General features: G+C 41.6%; 1 protein-coding gene across 8 annotated transcripts in view; it reads left to right on the forward strand.

Moving 5' to 3' along the window:
• The window catches only part of EML4 (EMAP like 4), a 149,574-nt gene that overhangs the window by 113,600 nt on the left and 12,770 nt on the right, over positions 1-23,204 (forward strand). For all 8 annotated transcript variants that reach the window (XM_030499321.1, XM_030499324.1, XM_030499319.1 and 5 more), the window contains 12 exons: positions 2,837-2,986; positions 4,440-4,509; positions 5,856-5,966; positions 6,353-6,448; positions 8,449-8,583; positions 8,805-8,940; positions 10,743-10,894; positions 12,430-12,555; positions 12,674-12,805; positions 13,381-13,448; positions 19,094-19,182; positions 20,372-20,469. In XM_030499321.1, the coding sequence (XP_030355181.1) occupies positions 2,837-2,986; positions 4,440-4,509; positions 5,856-5,966; positions 6,353-6,448; positions 8,449-8,583; positions 8,805-8,940; positions 10,743-10,894; positions 12,430-12,555; positions 12,674-12,805; positions 13,381-13,448; positions 19,094-19,182; positions 20,372-20,469 (1,363 nt within the window). The remainder of the gene's footprint in view (positions 1-2,836; positions 2,987-4,439; positions 4,510-5,855; positions 5,967-6,352; positions 6,449-8,448; positions 8,584-8,804; positions 8,941-10,742; positions 10,895-12,429; positions 12,556-12,673; positions 12,806-13,380; positions 13,449-19,093; positions 19,183-20,371; positions 20,470-23,204) is intronic.

Consider the following 23,204-nt stretch of genomic DNA (forward strand, 5'->3'; position numbering starts at 1 on the left):
AGTGACTTTATAGACTTTTTCTCCCAAAGTATGCTCAGCTTCTGGAGGGTATTTCTCACTCTGCTTTATAAGGTTGTTTTTAGCACTGGTGGCTCATCTATCTAAGAAGAATTGAAGCCAGTGGTAGATACACTACTGAATTCTGGGGTACAGCAGATCACTTTTCTTGTGAGCCATGGCTATTCTTTGCCAATTAAAACCAAAAAACCCAAACCTAAAAGCTGTTAAGCTTATCAAATGTGACAAAACAGTCCTTGTAATTGGTGAGGAACATTCACAATATGAAGACCACTATCTCTGAATTTGCCTGGTTGAAACATCAGTCTCATTGAAACTGAAACAGGGGAAGTTCAGGTTAGATCTAAGGCAGAAGCTCTTCCCTGTGAGGGTGGTGGGACACTGGCACAGGGTGCCCAGAGAAGCTGTGGCTGCCCCATCCCTGGCAGTGTTCAAGGCCAGGTTGGACACAGGGGCTTGGAGCAACCTGCTCTAGTGGAAGGTGTCCCTGCCCGTGGCAGGGGGTTGGAACTGGATGAGCTTTAAAGTCCCTTCCAACCCAAACCAGTCTGGGATTCTATGAACACTGAAATTTAGTGGAAATTAAACATCAGAGTTGTGTCACCCCTATTTCTGGAGAGTTACTGTATTAACAGTTAGTGTATTAACACATCTGCTGCTTCATTCTGAGTGTGTGGGGAAGGAAAGAACTGCTGTGGAGCAGGAAGCCCTCTTGTTTTCTCTCAAGCTAGGCTGGGTTGGAGAATGAAGAAAGCAAAAACTTGCTCCCACAAAGCAGGTTGTTCCTTTACACACTACTAAAAACATGCTCCTAGAAAATGCAGCCACTCTTTGGCATTTGTTATGTAGCAGGGGAAAGGAAAGGAGTGGACTGAGAACATGTAACCTATTTTTTGCAGTCTCATGGATGCCAGAGCTTAGTGGTGGGTGTTTTTTAGCCTTAGCTTTGCATGGGGGACTTCTGCTGTGGAAAGGCATGTTTGCATAAATCACTAATACTTTTCTAGGATGGATGTTCAGAGATGTCAGTCTTTCTAAATCCTTATCAATACAGTCCCTATTGTATACAGGAGTTTAACGAGATCTGCCTTTCTCCTCTGAGAAGGGATTTAGGATAGTATTCTTCATGCTTCTGGATGGACAAAAGATGTTCACTAGTTTGCAGCCCATTGTTTTTGGAAGTTCAGTGATCTGCTTGGTTTGGTTTTTAATAAAAGGCCATTCTGGAGTTTCTTTTTGTTCCATCGGTGTTGAAAGAAGAAGAAAGAGGAAAATTTAGTTGGAATGGAAACAATGATGGAGGAGAAACAGAGGCATCCTTTCTTTTTTCTTGCCTGCAGCATTGTGTTGTATCAGCATTCCTCTCGATACCAGTTGCTGAGCAAGGGAATAACCTCTGCTTCAGAGGAGCCATTGTGTTCTGAACCAAACAGAAGACAGCAAGGTAGAAATCTGTTTGGTTTTCCATACTCTGCAGAGATTTAATTGACAACTGAATGCAGCGTCCCCCTTTGAACTGTTGTTTACTTACAGCATGTGTTTAATTTTGCACGTATTCCTGTGGTATAGCAGACTTGTGGCTCAGTGGGACTGCAGAAGAGGAAAGGTAGTGTGGTGGGATATTTGGGGGCTGTGGGGTGCACAGGAAGGGCTGTGGTAGTATTTTTGGTAGACCTTTCCCAAGAAAAACAAGAGGTCCAGCTATCAGCTTAGATAATGACAGTTGAGATACTCCCAAACGGGACTGCTTTTATGTATGGGAAAGGGCCAGCTTCATCCATCCTGCTTTCTCTGTGTGGGCCTCTGACTTCCTTTTACTTACCTGCTTGGTGAGGAACTCAGGCTGGAATCCTTTAGCTTAAGTTGCTTAATATATTTCCTATATTTTCCTTGCTGTTGCTGGTGTATTACTTGACATGGAAGTGGAGAGTTCTCTGAAGTGCAGGCCATAACAGGAAAATGGTCTTTTTTGAGGCTACAGAGCAACTGTTAAAATCTTGAGCTATAAAGTTAGTTGTAGCTGGTGACCCTGGGAACTGAAGTACAGTCAGCCAGCCACATCAACAGTCTAGATGAAGAAAATTCTCCTGTTTTCAAAGAAATAATGACTTGTAATAACTTTTGATCAGTGCTAACCAAGGCTGGTTCTCTGTGTAAAACCTCTGAATGTCATTAGCAGCAGGTTTCCTACCACAGTCATCCCTTTTATATAGTTTTGGTAGATTGAACTAGAACATTTTTCACTGTGTTGGTGCCTTTTGAGTTTTGTTTGCTTTAAAAACACCCTGTAACAGTGTAAAGAAATGCTGCCTGAACTTGGCAGCCGCTGGGCAGAAGCTTGCCTTTGTCTGAAGGACACTGGGAATTTTCATGCACTTCTTTTAAGAGGCCAAAGGAAAGGAATACTCTGGTGCTCAGGGTGAAGATGCACAGCTCTCTTGCTGTAAGAAGTGTTAAACCAGAACAATGAGTCCTGCTGTTACCTAATGAAATGTCACATGAAGGTTACCATACAATGCCAACACTGTATTTGTTCTACTTCAGCATGCCTTATATATTTTACTTCTTACATCACTGAGCATCACTTTTTAAGGGATTTGGTTTCCTGAACTCCAGTTATATGGGGTTGGGTTTGGTTTTTAACACTGTGTTCCTGAAATTTGTGCTGGAGTTCCAGAGGGAAAACATAAAACGCATTTGGTGGTATGAGAGCTCCCAGGGAGGCCTTTGAGGGGAAAGCTGTGGCTTGGTTTTGGTTTTATTTTCCTGCTATACAGTGATTATGAAAACCTTGACTTGAAAAAAAATACATGTCTAGATATGGGTATCGTGGAAGAGACTGTCGAGCCAACGTTTACCTCCTCCCTACCGGAGAAATCGTGTATTTCATAGCATCAGCGGTGGTACTATTTAACTACGAGGAGAGAACTCAGCGACACTACTTGGGTCACACAGACTGTGTTAAATGGTTAGTATAGAACATTTGCATGTAAGTAAGTGTGTAATAATGCAGAAATGTATTGGTTTTATTCTCTCCTACTGTCTGTATGAGCTCAGTGTCATCATAATTGTAGTTATTTTCTGTTCCATCAGTCCCAGTAGATTTCACTGTAGTAAACACTGCACAAATGAATGGTGCTAGAGCAGTCCATGCTAGCTTAGGATTTCTGGCTTGAATGTAAACCAGCAGGATTACAGGACAACGTAGGAGTGCTAGATTAGAGAAAAGACCTTTGAGTTAAATTATTCTAAATAGATATCCCAGAAATGAACAGTTGTCAGCCTAATTCCAAAGCAGTGATTTACCAGCAGTATGACAAAGGTGTAGTCTTAAAGATGAGAAAACCAAAGGGAAAACTGAGCATTAATTTTCTCCTTTTTTAATAGCTGCCCCATCCAAGTATAAAGAGTGTCTGGGAAATGACAAAGGCATTTGTAAAACAAGACAGAGAAGCAGGGAAATTGAAGGCGATGATATTGTGGGGGCAGTTGTTGACTTCATTTAGTCTGAAGAGCAGAGCACATAATGCACTGGTGAATATAAGCTCCCTATGTACCTCAGTGGAGAGGAGTTGCCATCTAAACCTCTTCTCTTGGCTGTGCTTTGATGACTGCAATTACTTCCTGTGGGAGGGATGCTGCAAGTCTTGTGTTCTGCACTTCCATTCAGAAAGCTAGTCTGACTTGTAAATGGTTTTGGTGTCCAGCATTCTGACCTCTTCAGGCTTTTTCCTGCTCCCCATTCCTATTTCAATGGCTTTCTTCACCTTTGTAATTTTATAGAGAAAGCTCATAAGAAGGTCATTCAGAAAATCGCTAGGACTAAGAGGATGTGTATTGTGAAATCAGGTTTTTCACATCAGTTCCAAAGCAAAATGTAGTAAGCAAAAGCAGATTTTTTCACTTACATTTGTAGTGCACCACACGGGAGAACTCAGTTAGTACAACTGCATCTGTAAGTCATCGCAAGTGGCAGTAATTCCTCACTCCTGGGTGCACAAGCCCTCAGCCACCTTTTCAGCTCTTTTTTTCCCAGGTTCATGCTGTCTGTAGGTTTAGGCATAAACTATGCTGTAGTGCTTATAAATGTGAAACAGAACTAGATGTAGGAAGTTCATCATGAGTCAATGTATATCTTGTTACAAGTGGTCTCCCAGTATTGTGCACACCTTAGATGTGTCAGAGCACATGTGGAGGTGGCTCTTCTGGCACTCCTGGTTGTGTGCCAGCAACCATCACAAGAGCCTGATCCATACAGTGTGTAATTAAATAGCCTGATGAAAACCTATCTCATTGAAAGTGGGCTTTAGGATCATTAAGTGTCTTCATGGGCTTCTGTTGAGAAAGAAAACTTTACAAAAAACCTCTCAGTTTTGAAGACCTCTGACAGCAAAAGCAAGTCATATTTCTGTCTGTCTTAGTCTTGCAGTTCATCCAGACAAAATTAGAATTGCAACAGGACAGTTAGCTGGAGTGGATAAAGATGGAAGGGTAAGTAATAGAGCTGTTGAGCAGTAGTATCTTGTTTTGAACATCAGGAAAAAGCGTGTTTTGGTTTTTATAATCTCCTTATCACCTTCTGTTTGCAGTTGAGTTTATGCACTGCACTTCCTGAGCTATGTTGCTGTTTCTAAGGTGACAGCCTATATGTCTAGCAAAGGACAGTTACAACTAAGCACTCAACCATACCTCAAAAAGAGCACAAGCTCAGAAAGTCCTTTACCTGTGACACAGGAAACTCAATTTTAATTTGCAAGCAAACGTGACGCTTGTAATTGATTTCTAAGGCCATATGACTTATGTCACGTTTCTTTCAATAAGTCTTATCCCAGAGGAGAACAAGTCCCCAGTTCTGTGGGTCACTCTTAAGGCTTCATGGAAGAGGAAACCAACTGAGAATTCATGGAAGGTGTGTCAAGCCTTCCTGCAAACTTGTCCATTGGAGAGCAAGTGCATTTAAATGCTCTTATTTCTGGGTCTTGGCAAACTCTGTCACAACTGGAATAATTGGATAATCTTCATGAAGTTACAGACAGAGGGGAAAAAAGGGGGCGGGGAACCAAAAGACAACAGATCCTATGAGGGGCAGAAGCACGTTAAATATAACCCTTATTCAGATGTTCAACTTGATTTCTTAGATTTTGTAAGAAATGAATGCAGGGGGTTTGTATAGCTGTTATGATTTCCACTGACTCTCTTCTTAGGGCTGGTTGGTTTGTTTTCCATCAGTGGGATGATTTATTGTCACTTTCTATGGTGAATGCTGTCCTTAAGCCAACTTAATTCCCACTTCATTTGTGATTGTTTCACGTTTCTGAAGCTAAGCTAGTTTGGGATCTGTATGAAACACAAGCATGGACATGTTCATTCACTGCTTGGTGATGGTCAGGGTACTCGGTGCACCAGGGTTTATGTTTATTTTGGTTTATTTTTTTCCTACCTTATATATAAACCTGAAGGTTTGATCGTTATTATCAGTTGTTGCATAAGATTGGTAGGGCTGGGGTCTGAAATGCAAGGTGACTCTTCCATTATTTGTTCAATGACTTAAAATTGGGCAGAGATTTGCTTTCACAACTACCGGATGCTACCATGCTTAATTTCCTGCCTCAGCAGCACTGCTGCCATGCCTGTAGCCCAGACACAGGGAGCAAGTTTGTCTTGACTCTCACATTTTGACCTTCAAGATACTGCTCAGCAGCATCATTGGCACAGCTCATCCTGCATTTCGGTCTGCAGTTTGTAACTCAGGTAGCATCTGCTTGACAAAACGTGACACCTGCAGATGATGCTTCCACTGTTGATGACGCTGACTGTCCCATTGCTCTTTCACACAGCCTCTGCAGCCCCATGTTAGGGTATGGGACTCGGTGAGCCTGGTGACACTGCAGGTTATCGGCCTCGGCACCTTTGAGCGTGGAGTGGGGTGTTTGGATTTTTCCAAAGCGGTAAGATGGCCGCGGTTACTCGCTGGGGTACTTGATCCAGTCCCTTGTAAACGGGAAGGAAATCTCTGGAGTGTGTCTACGAGGTTGTCCAGATGATCTGTTTGGAGATTATAAGTGTGTTAGTGAAGTTTATGTATACCTTATGGGGCAATCCCAGGCACAGCTACAGGCTGGGCAGGGCAGTGGTTCAGAGCATTCTGTCAGCATCATTTTGTCCAGAGAGTGTTACCTTTATACCGTATATATCAAGCTTACGGTTACTTTAAAAGGACTTGCTTAATTTGTATTTGTACCTTTATGGGTTTTTAAATGCTACTGGCCTGCCCAGTCTCTAAACAGTATGGTAGGGCTTTGTCAACACTTCGTTGTTTGTCTTTCACCCCTAGGATTCTGGTACTCATCTGTGTGTAATCGATGACTCTAATGAGCACATGCTCACTGTGTGGGATTGGCAGAGGAAATCAAAAATAGCAGAAATCAAGGTAATTCTTGCACAAATTATTATCCTGAAATAAAAGTGGTTTTATTTAGATATATATATATTATATATATAAAGTGTATATATACAACAGTTTGTGAGACACACATTTGGTCTTGCTTGGAAGTGGCAACTGTGGAATACTGCGGCTTTGTGTAAGGGCGCAGAAGAAATGTGTTCTTAACTTGTAGATTGGAAAAGTTTTAAGTATTGGAGCACTTGTAAATTGCATTTTACTTACCCCTAAGAGGCAATTCAAATCCATTCTGTAATATTTTCTTGATTTAAAAATCACTGAATGCTGGGAACTTTCAGAAGCTGCAGTGATGGCTCAGGCTGTAGTTGGTGCTTTAAAAAAAACTAAATACTTACAGACATTCCTTAATCTCATTTTTGTCTGAATCGAGTTCCATGCAGTGATTCCTGGTACATGTGTCTCTTCTTATTTGAAGGCTACTGGTACTTCTGCAGGTTGCAGTTCTCTCTGCTTTCCTGTTTCTTTTCTAACCTTCTCAATTTCTGATCAGGAAAAATGCTCATACTGGTGTGCTCAGTGTTCAGGTAAAGTTGATTCCACTGGAAACACCCTATCCAATAATAAATTTCTATCGAAGTCCATATTTTGAGACATCTTGCTTTTTTTTATACAATACCAAGCAAGGAGACAGTACTTCGATGTCGAACTAAGTATTTAATCATGTTTCAGCAAGCAGAATACTCTACAAGCGTATATCTCTATATGATCACAAACTTGCAATTTCACATAACAGAATCATGTTGATTTGACCCATTTTCTTTGACCCATACTAGTTATATTTCCTATTTTATTGACATTGGTTTGACTTTTTTTACTCTCCAGGGAGTTCCTTGGTGTTTCAGGTTGGATCAAAACAATTGGGCAGGGTCAGCTTGCTCTTACTCACTTTTAGGATTGATCTTGCAGTATCTTAAGCACCTTCTGTGTGAGCAGAGTTTCATCCCTTCGGCTCAGGTGCAGAACAGAAGCTTTTTCTCAGCTGAACTCCATTAAATTTTTCAGTCCTTAGTTTCTATCTGATTTGTGGATATAGCAGATCTGCTCACATGGAGGAAACTGTGTGTGAGAAGCAGAATTCAATTAATATGGCCATCAACAAAAAATGAAGGTTGTTTTCTAAAGCGGCCCAAAAAATGGTGAGTTGGGAAAGGGTGCTCCCACACGTGCTGATTCAGCAGCACTTTTATGTATACTCCACTAAAACATGGGCTTAAATGCCATAGAAGTAAATGCACTGATGCATTACTTTAGGTGTTTTGTAGAGCCATTGCCTCCAGGAGGCTGTCTTCAAAGATAATTTGGTTGAACATACATTAGAAGTTAGATACTCAGTTTGTATGTTTGTAAAGTCTGTTGGTAAAGGGTGAAACACTCACTGATGTGTTAGTAATTCAGTAACAGTATGTGCAGCCAGTAAAAATACAAAGGTAGGACTCAATGTTTCTGAGTTTTGAGATATGCAGGCTTCTCATTGTGACGAGGAAAGAACTGAAAGGACTTTTTATGGAATCTCAGAAGAGAATGATGGATATAATCCTTCTATGTTACCATTGTCCCACTTGCCTCTGGCATGCCTTTGTTATCCAGAAGAGAAAACCAGTCTGTGTAAAGACTAAGCAAGTATCTTTTATAAATAAGTATCTCTTATACATCATTCACTTCCCATTGCAGAAATCTGAGCTATTCCAGAGGGTAGAAGTTTCTGTGATTTAAAAAGTGAATGTAAAACCCTGACTTTTCTACTGAAGTTTTATAAAGATCTGTTATGAATGTAAAATATCAATAGATACAATGTTATGTGTGGTCATTCAGACAGTTGATTTAGCACAGAACACTTAACCGATTCTTTCAAGCATACAATGAGCTGTTTAGTTCCTCCTGTCTCTGTTCTGAAACTCGGTATTTTGTGTCTGTTTCCAGTAGTTGATGTCCCACCTGAATAAACATTATTTCTGTTATTATTGCAGACTACAAATGAAGTTGTTCTTGCTGTAGAATTCCATCCAACTGATGCAAATACCATAATAACATGTGGCAAATCTCATATATTTTTCTGGACCTGGAGTGGCAATTCATTATCGAGGAAGCAAGGGATATTTGGGGTAAGAATGTCTCGATAGCAGGTCAGTTTTAGATCAACGGAATGATCTGCTTATGGTTCCTGTACATTTGCTCTGTTGTTCCCATGTACTGTTTGAGCAGAGTGGTAAAGAAACAACAAAGGTTAAATTGTGCTCATGTGTATGCGGGGTGTCTGGGGGTGGATACATTATACTAATGATGGAAAGAGTACAAGCAGTTATCCCTTTCTCTTGCTTTTCAGAAATATGAAAAACCCAAATTTGTTCAGTGTTTGGCTTTTTTGGGAAATGGTGATGTGCTCACTGGAGACTCAGGTGGGATAATACTTATATGGGGCAAAACTACTGTAGAATCTACTCCAGGAAAAGGACCTAAAGGTAAGAGACATTCACAGTTAATCACAGATTTTAGCTAGCCTGTAGAGGACAAACATATAGGATTGCATTAGAAAAGGAATAGGGAAGCAGGCATGACTAAGGGTGTACACTGCCTATTATTAACTGGTGGTATTGAAGTCTTTTAGGCCTCATGAATATTGACTTAGGAGCAATATGGTTTCTCAATAATTAATGAGACTGTGCCTGAAATGAAGGAAAACTACTTCATTTAAATGTTTCACATTTCAAACCATGGGCAGTTCATCAGCTTTCCTTTCATCCATCAGTTTGAGGATTCTGCAGGCTACCTTTGCCTCTTAAGGCATATGTTGTGCCATGCTTAGTCTCAGAGGAATACCATGAAATGTTGAAGCTAATGTTGCACAGGACTTACATGTGAAGGAAAAACACAGTATGTAGTTGTACCAGTTACACAAACAACAATGTCTGGTTTAGCAGATACTCAAGTCTTGGCTGTAAAATATACTTTAAAACCCATCTGATTTGAAATTTGGGTTAAACTTCCTCTTTAGGGCAAAGCTATTGTAAGAAAGTAAGGAAAATGATTTGTTACCCAACAAATGCAGACCTGGCACAGTTGAGCCCTAAGATAACTTATAAATGCAAGGATAATTTGTTGCACTTGGCAGCTATTTCAAACACTCTGGTTTAAATGGGTATGCCAAGAAAACAGTCCTGTCAAAAGTAAATTTTTAATGGTAAGTCTGGTTTTGTAGGTAAATCTTTTTCTTGTCATTGAAGCTAACTGCAATGGAAAAGTATTTTAACACATTAACTGACATTCCTGTGCCAAAATAACCTTTTCCCAGTATGATCTTAAAAGATATTGAACAGAACATTTATTTCCATTAGCTTAATTAAATGTGGGATCCATGAGTTGGGATCTGTTGATGGGTTTATCACATTAGATTGGTCACAGGACTTGATCTCAAACTCCTTTCCCAGGGAGAGAGCATGCTGACCTGAACTGACCTGAGCCTTAGGCAGAGGCAGCGAAGTTAACCTGGTATTTATTTGGGTGGTGGTTTAGGCTTTTTCTGTGCTCGCAATTTGAAAATATGAAAGTCTCAAAGCACCAGATTCTCTGTTTTCTAAAAATACACTTTTTCCTACAGCAGATATTTTGACATGAAGACCCGATTCAGATGCAAAAGGCTTCCTTTGCTACCTTCTTCTTTGAGTTTCTCATCTCTCTTTCGTTCTTCCCAATGTTTTCCTTTGCATAGACTGCTCTATTGATAGATGCCAAATGCTGGTCATACTATTTTTAAGTGTGGCAATATCCAGCATTAGATACTAGGTTCATGCATCCTGGAAACTTTGCTATAAATAATGTGATTTTTATTCCATGAGACTATAGACAGCAAGTCTTTGAGTTTCTTTTAATAAAATAGCTTTAATTCTTTCCTAATAATGACTCGCTGAATATTTCTTGACTCTAAACAGACAGTTTCTTTTGCATCTGGAAAAACTGTGTTCCCTTGGAAGGCGGAAAGATGAAAGTGTTTTGCAAATAGTTGTTCTTGCCTTTACAAGTTGTAGGACAATCAGTCACAAAAATGTTTCTCTTCAGAAAGGCATGTGCTTGATCATTTTGTCCTGTAAGAAAACACTACCACCTTGTGTTTGCAATACTAATGCAATACTAATAGCCTGACAGTCCAAACGGTATTATTTATTGCTCACAGTTACTTCATTGTTCTGCCAAGAGGCACAGCTTCTTGTAAACCCCAGCTGGAAAACAGAGTAGTGTTCTTATTGTTTTCTTTCTGTGCATGTAGGAGTATATCAGATAAGCAGACAAATCAAAGCTCACGATGGCAGTGTGTTCACACTCTGTCAAATGAGGAATGGGATGCTGCTAACTGGAGGTGGGAAAGACCGGAAGATCATCTTGTGGGATCATGATTTGAATCCCGAAAGGGAAATTGAGGTAAGAAAGCAAGAGTGACAAGGGAATTGCCATGAGCTGGGTATTGACTGGCAAGAGAGAGCCCTCCCCACCCTTTGGAGGATCAGTAGTTAGGATGATGGAGTATCTTCTGATTGCTGTCTTTTTCAGTGGATGGCAATGCTTTGTTATACAAATGTTCACATTTTCAGCCTATAGATGAGCCCATATGAGGTTGCAGTTCTCCTCTCTTTAAGTTGAACAGAAATGTTAATGTTTTCCTTTCCTCCAAGCCCTTCCTTAGGTTTTAGGGGTTTGGTTTCATTTGAATTCATCCCTTTTTGAAGATAGTTTTTAGTATTGCCCGGGGTTTTGTTAAGTTTGCTTGTCTGGAGAAAGACAATGTTACCAGGGGGGTTTTAACATAAGGCAGACAGTCCGGGGAATACATGTGGGTATTCTGTAAGAATTAATGATTCGTAAGCTATGTTAGGAACTTCTTTTAACTTTATCCTAAACCTGCTTAGTGAATACATATGGCTTTGTGATTTGGCTGTATGGCTGTGGTAGGTAAATGGGGATGGACTGGAAAAATAATGAACATTATGGATTTTAAAATACTTTTTTTTCCATGACAATAGGATGAGCTTCTGAAATAATAGATTCTTCTTAAACAGTTGTTCTAATAACGGTTTACCCCACTTACCTCGTGTCCATTTATAGCAGCATTTTTTCCTTAACACATGTTACGTTCCATCTAGAGTTTATTACTTTGAATCTAATACTGACCTTTAGAAAACATGATTGAGAGTAAGTAAGAATTGACTTACAACTCTTAGGCTTAAGTAACAGGCTCTATTCACATCAGTGCCACTGTTCTCCTTTTGTTAATAATGTTATGTTAAAGCCAATTTTTTATGTTGAGAAATATTACCAGAACCCTGACAGACAACTTCCTGAATGCTGGCATTGATCTCTTCATCTTGGGTGGCTAACATCAGGGCATTTTCTAAAGAGAAAGAATTTAGAAAACCAAACAAATGCACACTGTAAAATGAAGCAGTGCCTTAGAATTCAAGCATGCAATAAATAAACTCAATAGAAATCTAAGTCATTGCTGACATAGGAACATTTATTTGAGGCTAATCAGAAAGCATTAAGAAAATCAGGAAGCATTTACTGTGGGCTACAAGATTTTTCTTAGTTTTCATAAAGTGTTTTGAAAAGGAAACTCTAATTGTGTATTATTGCTGTCCCTATGAGCTGTGAGGTTGTGGAGTGTGGAGTGCATTTGTTCAGTGTCTTTGACACTTAAGAATCCATGTAATTGAATTTGTAAGACATACTAAAATGGCATGATTGTGATTGTCTTTGAGTGAGATCATCTTGTGTGCTTGTACTGACCAAAGGAATGAGATAGGTTTCTTGTCGAATCCTGGTCTAGTATTGCATTATTAGATTGTTCCTTTTAACTGGAAAGCTGCAGTTCTAGTACTGTCGTTGTGCACTATTTCTGGCCTTCAAGAATAAGCACCTCTCAGGATGCATGATGTGGTTTCTCATGTCTCTTCTCCTAGGTTCCTGACCAGTATGGAACAATCAGAGCAGTAGCAGAAGGAAAAGCAGATCAATTTTTAGTGGGTACTTCACGAAACTTTGTTTTGCGGGGCACATTTAACGATGGTTTCCTAGTAGAAGTACAGGTGAGCACAGCTTGGTTTAAACTATAACCCAACAATGGAAAGGCTTTCCTTGCTGGTGTGTTATTTTAAGAGAGCCTTTATTCCATTCGTTCTTAAATCCTGTGTGTTTTCTTTCCAGGGACATACAGATGAACTCTGGGGACTGGCATCCCATCCTTTCAAAGACCTATTTTTAACATGTGCCCAAGATAGGCAAGTTTGTATGTGGAATTCCGTGGACCACACATTGGAATGGACCAGGCTGCTAGATGTATGTAACCCTTTAATGTTAAATAGAAAGCTGAAAAATAGGAGAAAAAAATTGGTTTCTGCAACACCCTTGTCCCATCTGATTGCAAGAAGAGCAAAAATCCTGTAGTTCTGGCTTTAGAAACAGCTATTTGGAAGCTTTGATAAACTTAACTAAGCTCATGAGACATTGCAGACTAATCCGGTTACCGTTGTCTGATGACATTCTGACAAAACTTAGTCCTTTGTTCTTGTTCAGTTTAACTTTTTTCCCAGTTATTCAGACAGTTGAAGCAGGATATCCGACAGTTGTGCAAGGTTTGGCTTTAGATGTCCTTCCTTATTGTCGTTAATTTTACATTTTGCCTAGTTCTGTCGTAATAGCCAGGCAAAAGTATCTTTTTACACAGAAGTTGAGGCTTTTTACTGTCAGGAAGCATGCCTCTTAGTGCATGCCACTAAGAGAGCATGCTGCTACCTGATTGTTTTTCCCTGGGTCAGTTCACCTCAGACTTCTAGGGTAGCTTTGGTATAAGGAGAGGTGTTTAACTGTAAGAAGCAGAAGGGTGACTGACATGTCTATGCTTCCCCATTCAGGAACCAGGGCACTGTGCTGACTTCCATCCCAGCGGAGCAGTGGTCGCGATAGGAACACACTCGGGCAGGTAAATGCCTTTGAAGTGACTTGTGATGATTGAAAGTTTAAAGGAGACAATTTGATACTATGCATCATATGTATTTTAATTGCTTTTTATTTTTGCTTGAGGTTGTACAGCCTAAAAAGCTTGGGGGAAGAGGGCAGGTCTTTCTTACATGGGTTAGATCAAGGCAGAAGGTTACTTGACTGTTGATAGTCTGTTTTGTTTTTAACTACTCTTTCACGAAAGCCCAGATCTTGATTTTGGCTTGTTTAACTATTGTTTTTGTAGAAGGTTCCATGAGCACTCCTTATTGGCTCTACCAAGTATCATATATTGTAATAGTGTGTGTGTATGTTATAACAGTTTATAAGACAGGTAGAGTACAGATCTTTCTCTATCCCAAACCAGACAACACCTGCAACCTTCTATCTTGACGTGGAGAGGCAAGTGAACTTGTGTAAGACAGACATCGCACATTGCTGCAATGAAGTGCTCTTGAACTGTTCCTGTTCTTCCTGAAATCATTGCATATTGGAAAGTTGTCAGAACACAAGCTGAATCGTTGAATTCAGGCTTCTTTTAGTGGTGGAAAAACCTTGTGTTACTTCATAGTCCAACTCTGGCTTGATACCATCTCACAACAAAGGAGTCTTATGCAGTGTCTTTTTAGCAAGTAGTAATTAAAAGGAATAACAGGCTATTCATAGCATTAGAACAGCAAGAAGAGCAGATACTGAATCTACTAGCATGTTTATCCTGTTCTTCAGTTATACTTCATGGTTGACAACTCAGTGATAAAATAATGCATAGTGCGTGTAAGAAAATTTGGAATTTTTTGCGTGTGCTTATTTCCCCTCCTAGAAATCTTTTCATACCTAACCTCATGCCTTAAAATCATTGAAAGTTTGGTTTTTAGAAACTGCTGAGCATTTGCAACACCCTTAGATTGTCCTGGAAACGTAAGATGTTAAGTACTTTTATAGGGAATTGCGTTCTATAAAATGAAGATGCAGTCTGCACTAAATTCCTTAGCTGTAACATCAGGCTAGGAATCTAGCTTTCACCTTCCTGAGAAAAATCTTGCTGAACTCTCTTGTATTTGGTTTCCGCATTGTACCTTTCCCCTTCTTCATCTCTTCCTAATTATAGCATTGAATTAAAGAAATGTTTCTACCTTGATTAAACAGAGTGGAAGATACTGGCCTAATAGTACTTGAAACAGGGAAAAGGAGGTCAGGCTCCATGTTTTGAGAGTTACTAGGCATGTTTGAAATCACCTCAAAGCACAATCAAGGTATATGGAGTGGCTGAAGCATTCAGGCTGTTTACTTCTGATTGACTCCCACACACACTGTTCCCAGAACATTTAACATTACATTTTCAGTTCAGCATTTTCAGTTTCAATTCTTACTTTTAAATTACTTGAGGCAAGCAGTTCATACTGTGTTGGATGAGTTTATGGTGATGGCCTTGGTTTTGGGTTTGTTTGGGTTTTTAATCTGTTCTTCTTGGAACCAAGCAGTTATGTTCTCACTATTATATTTTATTGAGTTCTGAAATTGTATGATTCACTAGGTTTGAGGTATACAAATGAAATGAGACCTGGTAAACATACAAGTAGACGAGGAATAAATGGAGTAGTGAATCAAGATAAACAGTCCAGTTTCAAATTTACTGCCTAACCAGGATCATCACACAGTACTTTCTGTGCCAGAACAAATGGTCCAAGAGAGTTATTTCCCCAAGTAAAAGGGCTGCATAATACATCTTTGCCTCAGTCTTCACCAGCAAATGCTCTGACCACACCACGAAAGTCTTGGAAAGCAAATGCAGGGACTGTGAGAACGAAGACCTTAGGCCCACTGTAGGAGAGGATCAGGTTCGAGACCATCTTAAGAACCTGAACGTGCACAAGTCCATGGGACCTGATGAAATCCATCCGCGGGTCCTGAAGGAGCTGGCGAATGAAGTTGCTAAGCCACTGTCCATCATATTCGAAAAATCCTGGCAGTCAGGTGAAGTTCCTGATGACTGGAAGAAGGGAAATATAACCCCCATTTTCAAGAAGGGGAAGATGGAAGACCCAGGGAACTACAGACCAGTCAGTCTCACCTCTGTGCCTGGCAAAATCTTGGAACAGTTTCTCCTGGAAAACATGCTAAGGCACATGAAAAACAACGAGGTGGTTGGTGACAGCCAACATGGCTTCACTAAGGGGAAATCCTGCCTGACCAATTTGGTGGCCTTCTATGATGGAGCCACGGAACTGATGGACAGCGGCAGAGCAGTTGACATCATCTACCTGGACTTGTGCAAAACATTCGACACTGTCCCGCATGACATCCTTGTCTCTAAATTGGAGAGACATCAATTTGATAGATGGACCACTCGGTGGATAAAAAACTGGCTCGATGGCCGCACGCAAAGAGTTGTGGTAAATGGCTCGATGTCCAGTTGGAAACCTGTAACGAGTGGTGTCCCTCAGGGATCGGTGTTGGGACCGGTCCTGTTCAACATCTTTGTCGGCGACATGGACAGTGGGATGGAGTGCGCCCTCAGCAAGTTTGCTGACGACACCAAGCTGTGTGGTTCGGTTGATACGCTGGAGGGCAGGGATGCCATCCAGAGGGACCTTGACACGCCTGTGAGGTGGGCCGATGCCAACCTTATGAAGTTTAACCAAGCCAAGTGCAAGGTCCTACACCTGGGTCGGGGCAACCCCAGGCACTGCTACAGGTTGGGCGGAGAAGAGATTCAGAGCAGCCCTGCAGAGAAGGACTTGGGGGTGTTGGTTGACGAGAAGCTTAACATGAGCCGGCTTCAGTGTGCGCCTGAGCCCAGAAACCAACCGTATCCTGGGCTGCATCAAAAGGAACGTGACCAGCAGGTCGAAGGAGGTGATCCTGCCCCTCTGCTCTGCTCTTGTGAGACCTCACTTGGAGTACTGTGTACAGTTCTGGTGTCCTCAACATAAAAAGGACATGGAGCTGTTGGAGCGAGTCCAGAGGAGGGCCACGAGGATGATAAGAGGGCTGGAGCACCTCCCGTATGAAGACAGGCTGAGAGAGTTGGGGCTGTTCAGCCTGGAGAAGAGAAGGCTGCGTGGAGACCTCAGAGCAGCTTCCAGTGTCTGAAGGGCATCTACAAGGGTGCTGGGGAGGGACTCTTCCTTAGGGACTGTAGTGGTAGGACAAGGGGTAATGGCTTCAAACTTAAACAGGGGAAGTTTAGATTAGATATAAGGAAGAAGTTCTTTACAGTGAGGGTGGTGAAGCACTGGAATGGGTTGCCCAGGGAGGTTGTAGATGCTCCATCCCTGGCGGTGTTCAAGGCCAGGTGGGACAGAGCCTTGGACCACGTGGTTTAGGGCAAGGTGTCCCTGCCCATGGCAGGGGGGTTGGAACTAGATGATCTTAAGGTCCTTTCCAACCCTTACGATTCTATGATTCTGTGATTCTATGATCTTGATTAATGTACAAGAAAATAATCTCAGACCCATAACAGGTCATTTAATAACTTGATTCATAGGCCAAAATGCTTAAAGCAAATATTAAAGGAGTCTAATGTGTTTAGGACCTAATAAACCAAACCCTTGGATGTGTCCATGTGTTGCTGTTCTAGTGGTGCTCTTCCAGTACGGAGGTCAGTAAGACAGGGCTAGGGAATGGAACGTTAGGAAAGTTGGGTTTGATGGTTCAGATTGTGACATCTGAAGAAAACAGCATTTTCTGCCTCTCTTCCCATTCTTTTTGGTTGTTTCGCAGTGGTGTGTTTTTATCAGGCCAACACATCACCGTGGTTTTGGTGTGTTTTCCACGTACCACTTCCCAAGATGAGTACTGCAGTATCATTTCCCTTTTTGAGCTGGAGGCAAATGCTCTGCTGCAGGTTTTGTTACCACTTCTTCAAGTACCTGCTGTGTGCCTGATCATGAATTTTCTGGGATTAAGCCTGTTTTGGAGATCTGCTTTGGAGAAGCTGTTTATGGATCCTGCTGTTTGCTGGGTATGCACAGCTGGAAAACTAAAAAGGGCTGGTAGTTGGAAATCCTACCGGAAAAGTGGTTTTTTCAAGGCACTATACAGATCCATTTGCCAGTGGTATTATTTGCAGGGAAGTAGACCTTTCTATGCCTAATCGTGTAGAATATCTTGAGTGCTGTGCTATGAGTACTCAAATGCACTGCAGAAAGAACTAAATACGCCATTATTAAGAAAACTGAAGGCTGAAGGACAAGACCAACATAAGCCAGAGCCATAAGGAGGTAAATCAGTCAACAGAGCTATTGAGATTTGTACCAGTTTGGCATCCGTTGTGCCTTTAAGATGAAGAAGCCTAAGTATCCCAGGGAACCAGTCTTGTCAGATGGATTGGTCTGTTCACTCTCTCGTAAATGCCTTGATGGTTCAATGTTCAGTATTAACTAAACGTGGGAATTGCAAGTGTAAGTGCAAAACTATAGTAACTACTTCAGGATGCTGTTTCTCTGATGATTTAGTCGGAAAGTATTTGTTTCTGAAAGCATGTTTTAGCTAGGTTGTTGGTATGTTTTTTAAAGGGAAGAGATGCCATGGCATTGGGAGAGCTTGGAAGATTGAAGAGAGCAGATCTCATTACATCAGACTAGATGTGACCAGTGCTTCCGTTCTTAAGCTCTATTATCGAGATCGTCATGGTGCACTGGCTCTTCCCATGCTCAGCTAGGATTGCTGCTAGTATCTCCTGTTCAGAAGAAGTTCGGGAAGAGGACTGGTGTCACAAAATGCTGTCTCCTAATGCCAGATGAAGTTCAGTGTGCACTCGTAAAAGCAGCAGCAGTTTTGCATTGGATTTGATACCACAGTACCACCTCTGTGCTTTCAGTCAAATACAGGAGGCTTGCATGGTTATGAACCGTCGAACCTCAGTAAATGGTTGTTCATTCTTTGATAAAATTATGCATAGAAATAGAAAGGATTGGAGGGGAAATACCAAATTAGAATATGCTTTGTGTTTACAAGGAACATGGAAATGTTTTCCACCCCCTCCTGCTGCTCCTGATTTTTAGGGTTTTTTAACTTTCCTTCATACGAATTGAAAGATCAGCTTTTATATCAAAGGTGTTCTTCAAAGTGGGGAAGAAGTAGTAGATTAAAATTCAGCTGTAGCCTTAAGGCTTCAGGATGATGAGGTGCAGTCGTATTAGCTATCCGGTGGCATGTTTGTTATCCAGTAGACATTATGGTGACGACTGCAGTGTTCAAGGGAGGGGGAAAAATGGGCTCTGTTTAGAATCTTTTGTATGTTCTTCATGTAAGGCAGAAGCTCTTCCCTGTGAGGGTGCTGAGGCGCTGGCACAGGGTGCCCAGAGAAGCTGTGGCTGCCCCATCCCTGGCAGTGTTCAAGGCCAGGTTGGACACAGGGGCTTGGAGCAACCTGCTCTAGTGGAAGGTGTCCCTGCCCGTGGCAGGGGGTTGGAGCTGGAGGAGCTTTAAGGTCCTTTCCAACCCACACCAGTCTGGGATTCTATGAAACTCATATCACTTCGTGAAACAGGAAAGCTTTCCATTAAAACCAGATGTTTGCTGTGCTGGGGCTAGCATGAGAAGATGAAGTCAGGCAGTGATTATTGCTGTTTTGCTTGCTTCGTTGTTTAGTGAAATTCTCACAGGAGTTCTCTCTCTCTCTAGGTGGTTTGTTTTGGATGCGGAAACGAGGGATCTGGTTTCAATACACACTGATGGCAATGAGCAGCTCTCAGTGATGCGCTACTCAGTAGGTAGGCAGCCTTTTCTAGTCACAATAATTGCTGATAAATGAGATGTCTGCTCTGTTAACCCGTGTTAAACAGCACCCCAGTTACTAGAAACAGCAGAGCTTTGGAAAAAATCCTTTAAGTTGCTTCATCCATAACTGAATACTTGCTTAAATATTTACTCGTGTATGCTAAATCTTGGAGTTGTGCAACTGTAAACTCTACAGTTGCCTTTTACAGCCTTTCCTTCATGTTGTACTCTGCTGTTATAAGTAATATTAGCTTATAGAAGTAAATATAAGTAAAATTAGCAATATTAGTAATATTGCTCCCAGAAAAATTAGAAGTTCTCAGCTAAATAGTTAACAGGTTAACAGAAAAGTCTGTCAAAAGCTGTGATATTTGATATACTTCTTAGTTAATTTTCAAGTTTATTAATATAAAACCATAAAACTAAGCTCAGGTCTTTCTGAAGACTGGTCATTAAGTATTTACTATGGGATTACATGGAGTCCAAGCCAGTATTGAGTGTCCTCTTCAGACATGATGTGACAGATCATCAGAGGCTGACTCCTCACTATTAAAACTGAATGGAAGAACACTTTGATAAATCTCTTTCTTGTTCGCTTTTGGATAACATGCCATGTCAGTGAGCAAAATGTTCCTCTACTACTGCTGCCACATCTGCCAAGTGCAGCAGTTTATTTGAAAGCACTGATGTTCATGGACAAAAGAGGCATTTGATCATGATTCAGAGCAACTCTTGTCCATGTACTTTAAGTGAGGACAACAGAGGTTAGAAAACTGCTTGTAAGGTTTGAATGCTCTGTGTCTTCTTTAGTCATCAGTCACTGTTGATTCCTATGCAATCCCCAACTCCAAGGCCGAGCTAACCATGCAATGATTTTTGTGATGCAGAACACTCAAGCATGCCTGCTGTCAAGAGGAAATCTAGTGCAATCTGAGGCTTTATCCACTGTCCATTGGACACTTACTTAAAAAAAGCAGAAGTGAAAGAACTTGCTCCAAAAACATACCCACAAAGTCAATAGATACTGACTGAAAAATGATATAATGTAAAGTTACGTGTCCTTAAATAAAGTTTGTGAGCACTTGTTTTCATTGAGACTATCACCTTAGTGATCAATCTGAAATCATTAACGTTTGGAAAACAGTCATTCCGTTCCTTTATAGCAAATCTTTTGTGTTGTAGATGGCACCTTACTTGCAGTTGGATCCCACGACAACTTCATTTACCTCTACGTAGTAACAGAAAATGGAAGAAAGTATAGCAGATACGGAAAATGCACTGTGAGTTTTGGAGCAAATACAGTCAGCAGTTCTTGCATTTAGATGTTACACAGACACTAAGATGTTAAGCAGTGGAACTCTATGGGTTGATACTATCCTGGTCTTAGTTTTTGCTTCATATTTTCTGAGGTTTTTTCAGCATGTGATTGAACTTAAACTTTAGTGTAATGGGTGCTGCAACCGTTAGTGTTGGATGACCACTTTTGCACCGAATGTGGCTTACTTTTCAGACTACTGACTTTTTCTTTGCAATGGAAAGTTAGCAGTAAGGTGGAGTAATGCCTTGTACCTAATGCTGAAACTCATTTGGGGAAAATATTACACTTGTCTGGGGGTATTTTTCCCCTGTAGGTAAGGTACTCCTTGGAGTGAAGCACTACACTTGTGAGACAAGAAGTCAGATCTGTGTCCTTCCCAGGGAGCTCAGGCAGAGGGGAGAGGGCTGAGCTGACAGGGAGGTCAGACTGGGGCCCCAGTGGGGCTGGTGCAGGCAGCAGCAGATGGCTACACCTCAGGACAGCATTTCACACCATCACATCATTCTTTAACCATGAAGGACGAAATCACTCAGAGATAGCTTATCTTCAAGGCCAGGGTGGATGGGCCTTGGGCTTACATGGTCTAGTGTCCATAGCAGGGGATTGGAACTAGATGAACTTAAGGTCCTTTGCAACCCAAACCATTCTATGATTCAATGTATGTGATATTTAGCTTGCTGTGTACTTCAAGGTCTCTGTGAGCTCTTTGAAGATGTATGAGATCATTTCTTTCTGTATATTGTATGTACTATGTATCAGGAAGAGAGCATATTTAAATTTAAACCAGCATCTCTATGTCTGTCTGTTAGGAAAGGGGCTTGTAAAAACTGGGATGGGAGCAATAAGCACTTTTATACTCAGGCAGAAGCATTAAGGCTTTAAAGCAGGTTTCTGTTAACTGTTTTTGTCAGAGTGCCTATATGTAGAAGCCAGAATTAGCAACCTGGTTTCGATGGAGGCTGAGCTCTCCTGACCATGGAGCTTGTGCAGAAGGTAGCAGCATGTTAGCTGACTGGGATGACGCATCTGGTTTCCTATGGCTGTGCCTCCCCTCTGCTGCCTGCCAGCACACTGGGGTCCATCCCAGCTTGATGCTAATCAGGGAGATATCCAGGCATGCCCAGGACCCGGAGCGCTGTCCTGGTGCTGGCACCGCATCCTTCTGGCATTCTGCTGTCATTCAGTAGCCTCACGGGTGACCTCCAACTAGCATGACTCAGTCCTTCTGGTGAGTCAACTTCTGGTTATTTCTTCCAACTTGAATACATTATTTGAATACTTTCAGAAGGATTTGATCTACTGAAGCAGCATCAGCTTGTGCACAACGGCTCTATGCCCACTGTTACATTTAAATCCCTGTCAGTCACAACCAGGCTTGCTGCTGCTGCTGGAGACGCAAGCTGTAACCCGTGAGCATGTTTCCAGTAAGGGACAGTGTTGGTTGTGATCAGAAGGAATTTCAGATGAGCTGAAACAACCGTTTTGAGTAGTGCAGCTGTTTTCTGAGGGCTCCAGCTACGAAGTCAGCAATGGGAAGGTACGGGCTGGGGTATGAACTTCCAGCATGTCAGCAGCTCCAGGGTAGCTGGCGCTGTCTCTGTTTGCCTTACATGAGAGAGTTGTTAGCAAAGCAGAAGCAAGTGCCATGTGCTCACTTGTGGGGCTGTGGAGTGAAAGCCACAGGGGCAGCCACGCTAAAGTACTTAATGCACTGGACTTAACCTGAAATAATTAATGTGCCTATCTTATAGGCTGTGGGCATTTCAACCCTTGCACCACTTAAGTCCGAAACAGATAAACATTGCCAGTGAAGGAGAGTATTTCCATTTAGTCAGATAGTTTTGTCAGCCATGAAAAGTAGTTATGTTCGTTCTATATAAAGGTAGAGAAAAGGAAAGAGGAAAATGTTGCCTTATCAGTGGGTGGGTCCCAGAGAAAGACTGAAATAGAAAACAGCATCCTCCTATTGAAAATGCTGTGACAATGTTCTGTTCCACTTCGGCATTCAGTGGTTGCTGCCTGAAGGGATTTTGCTGCTTGGAGCCCCTTCCCCACCATCCCCAGGAATTCTAACAGCTGCCAAATGTCTGGCAGGATTTAGTAGATGACTGACCAGTTCTTTTCCATGTTGGAGTTCGCTTGCAAAGACTTGGGAAACCAGGGAGGTTCGGGGGGAATCCTAGCCAATTGTGCATTGATTTCTTGTTTCAAAACATCGAGTGTGCGTGTTGATATTGTATATCCCACCCATGGCTGCAGAGCAGTTATGTCAATACACAGTTCCTCTGCTCGAAGCAGAGACTAGTTCATACGTAAATAAATCCTAAAGGTTGCTTTTAATCCAGAATGTTTTTGCAGCCTCTCACAGAGGCCCTGGGGACAGAGAGACAGACATGGGTGTATTTCCACATGTAATTGTGGAAGCAAACAGCATCTCTTAGCTCTCTATAGAGGAAGTTGGGATGGTGGGTGCAGGGTGGGTCAAGAGACCTTGAGGGGGGCTGAGGGACTTGATCTTCATAATGTCCACTGAGAGAGGGATGAATTGGCATCCATCAGTCAAGAAAGTGGCATTTTGTTGCCTGGCAGAATGAGGAAGGGGAGGAAATGGATGGTCTTATAAGGGGAAGAGCAGCAGTAAGAAGAAATGGAAGGATGGAGGAAGAATAGTGTGACACAGATGTCACCTTTATTCAT

This window comes from Strigops habroptila, chromosome 10, assembly GCF_004027225.2.
Source record: "Strigops habroptila isolate Jane chromosome 10, bStrHab1.2.pri, whole genome shotgun sequence".
Taxonomy (NCBI): Eukaryota; Metazoa; Chordata; class Aves; order Psittaciformes; family Psittacidae; genus Strigops; species Strigops habroptila.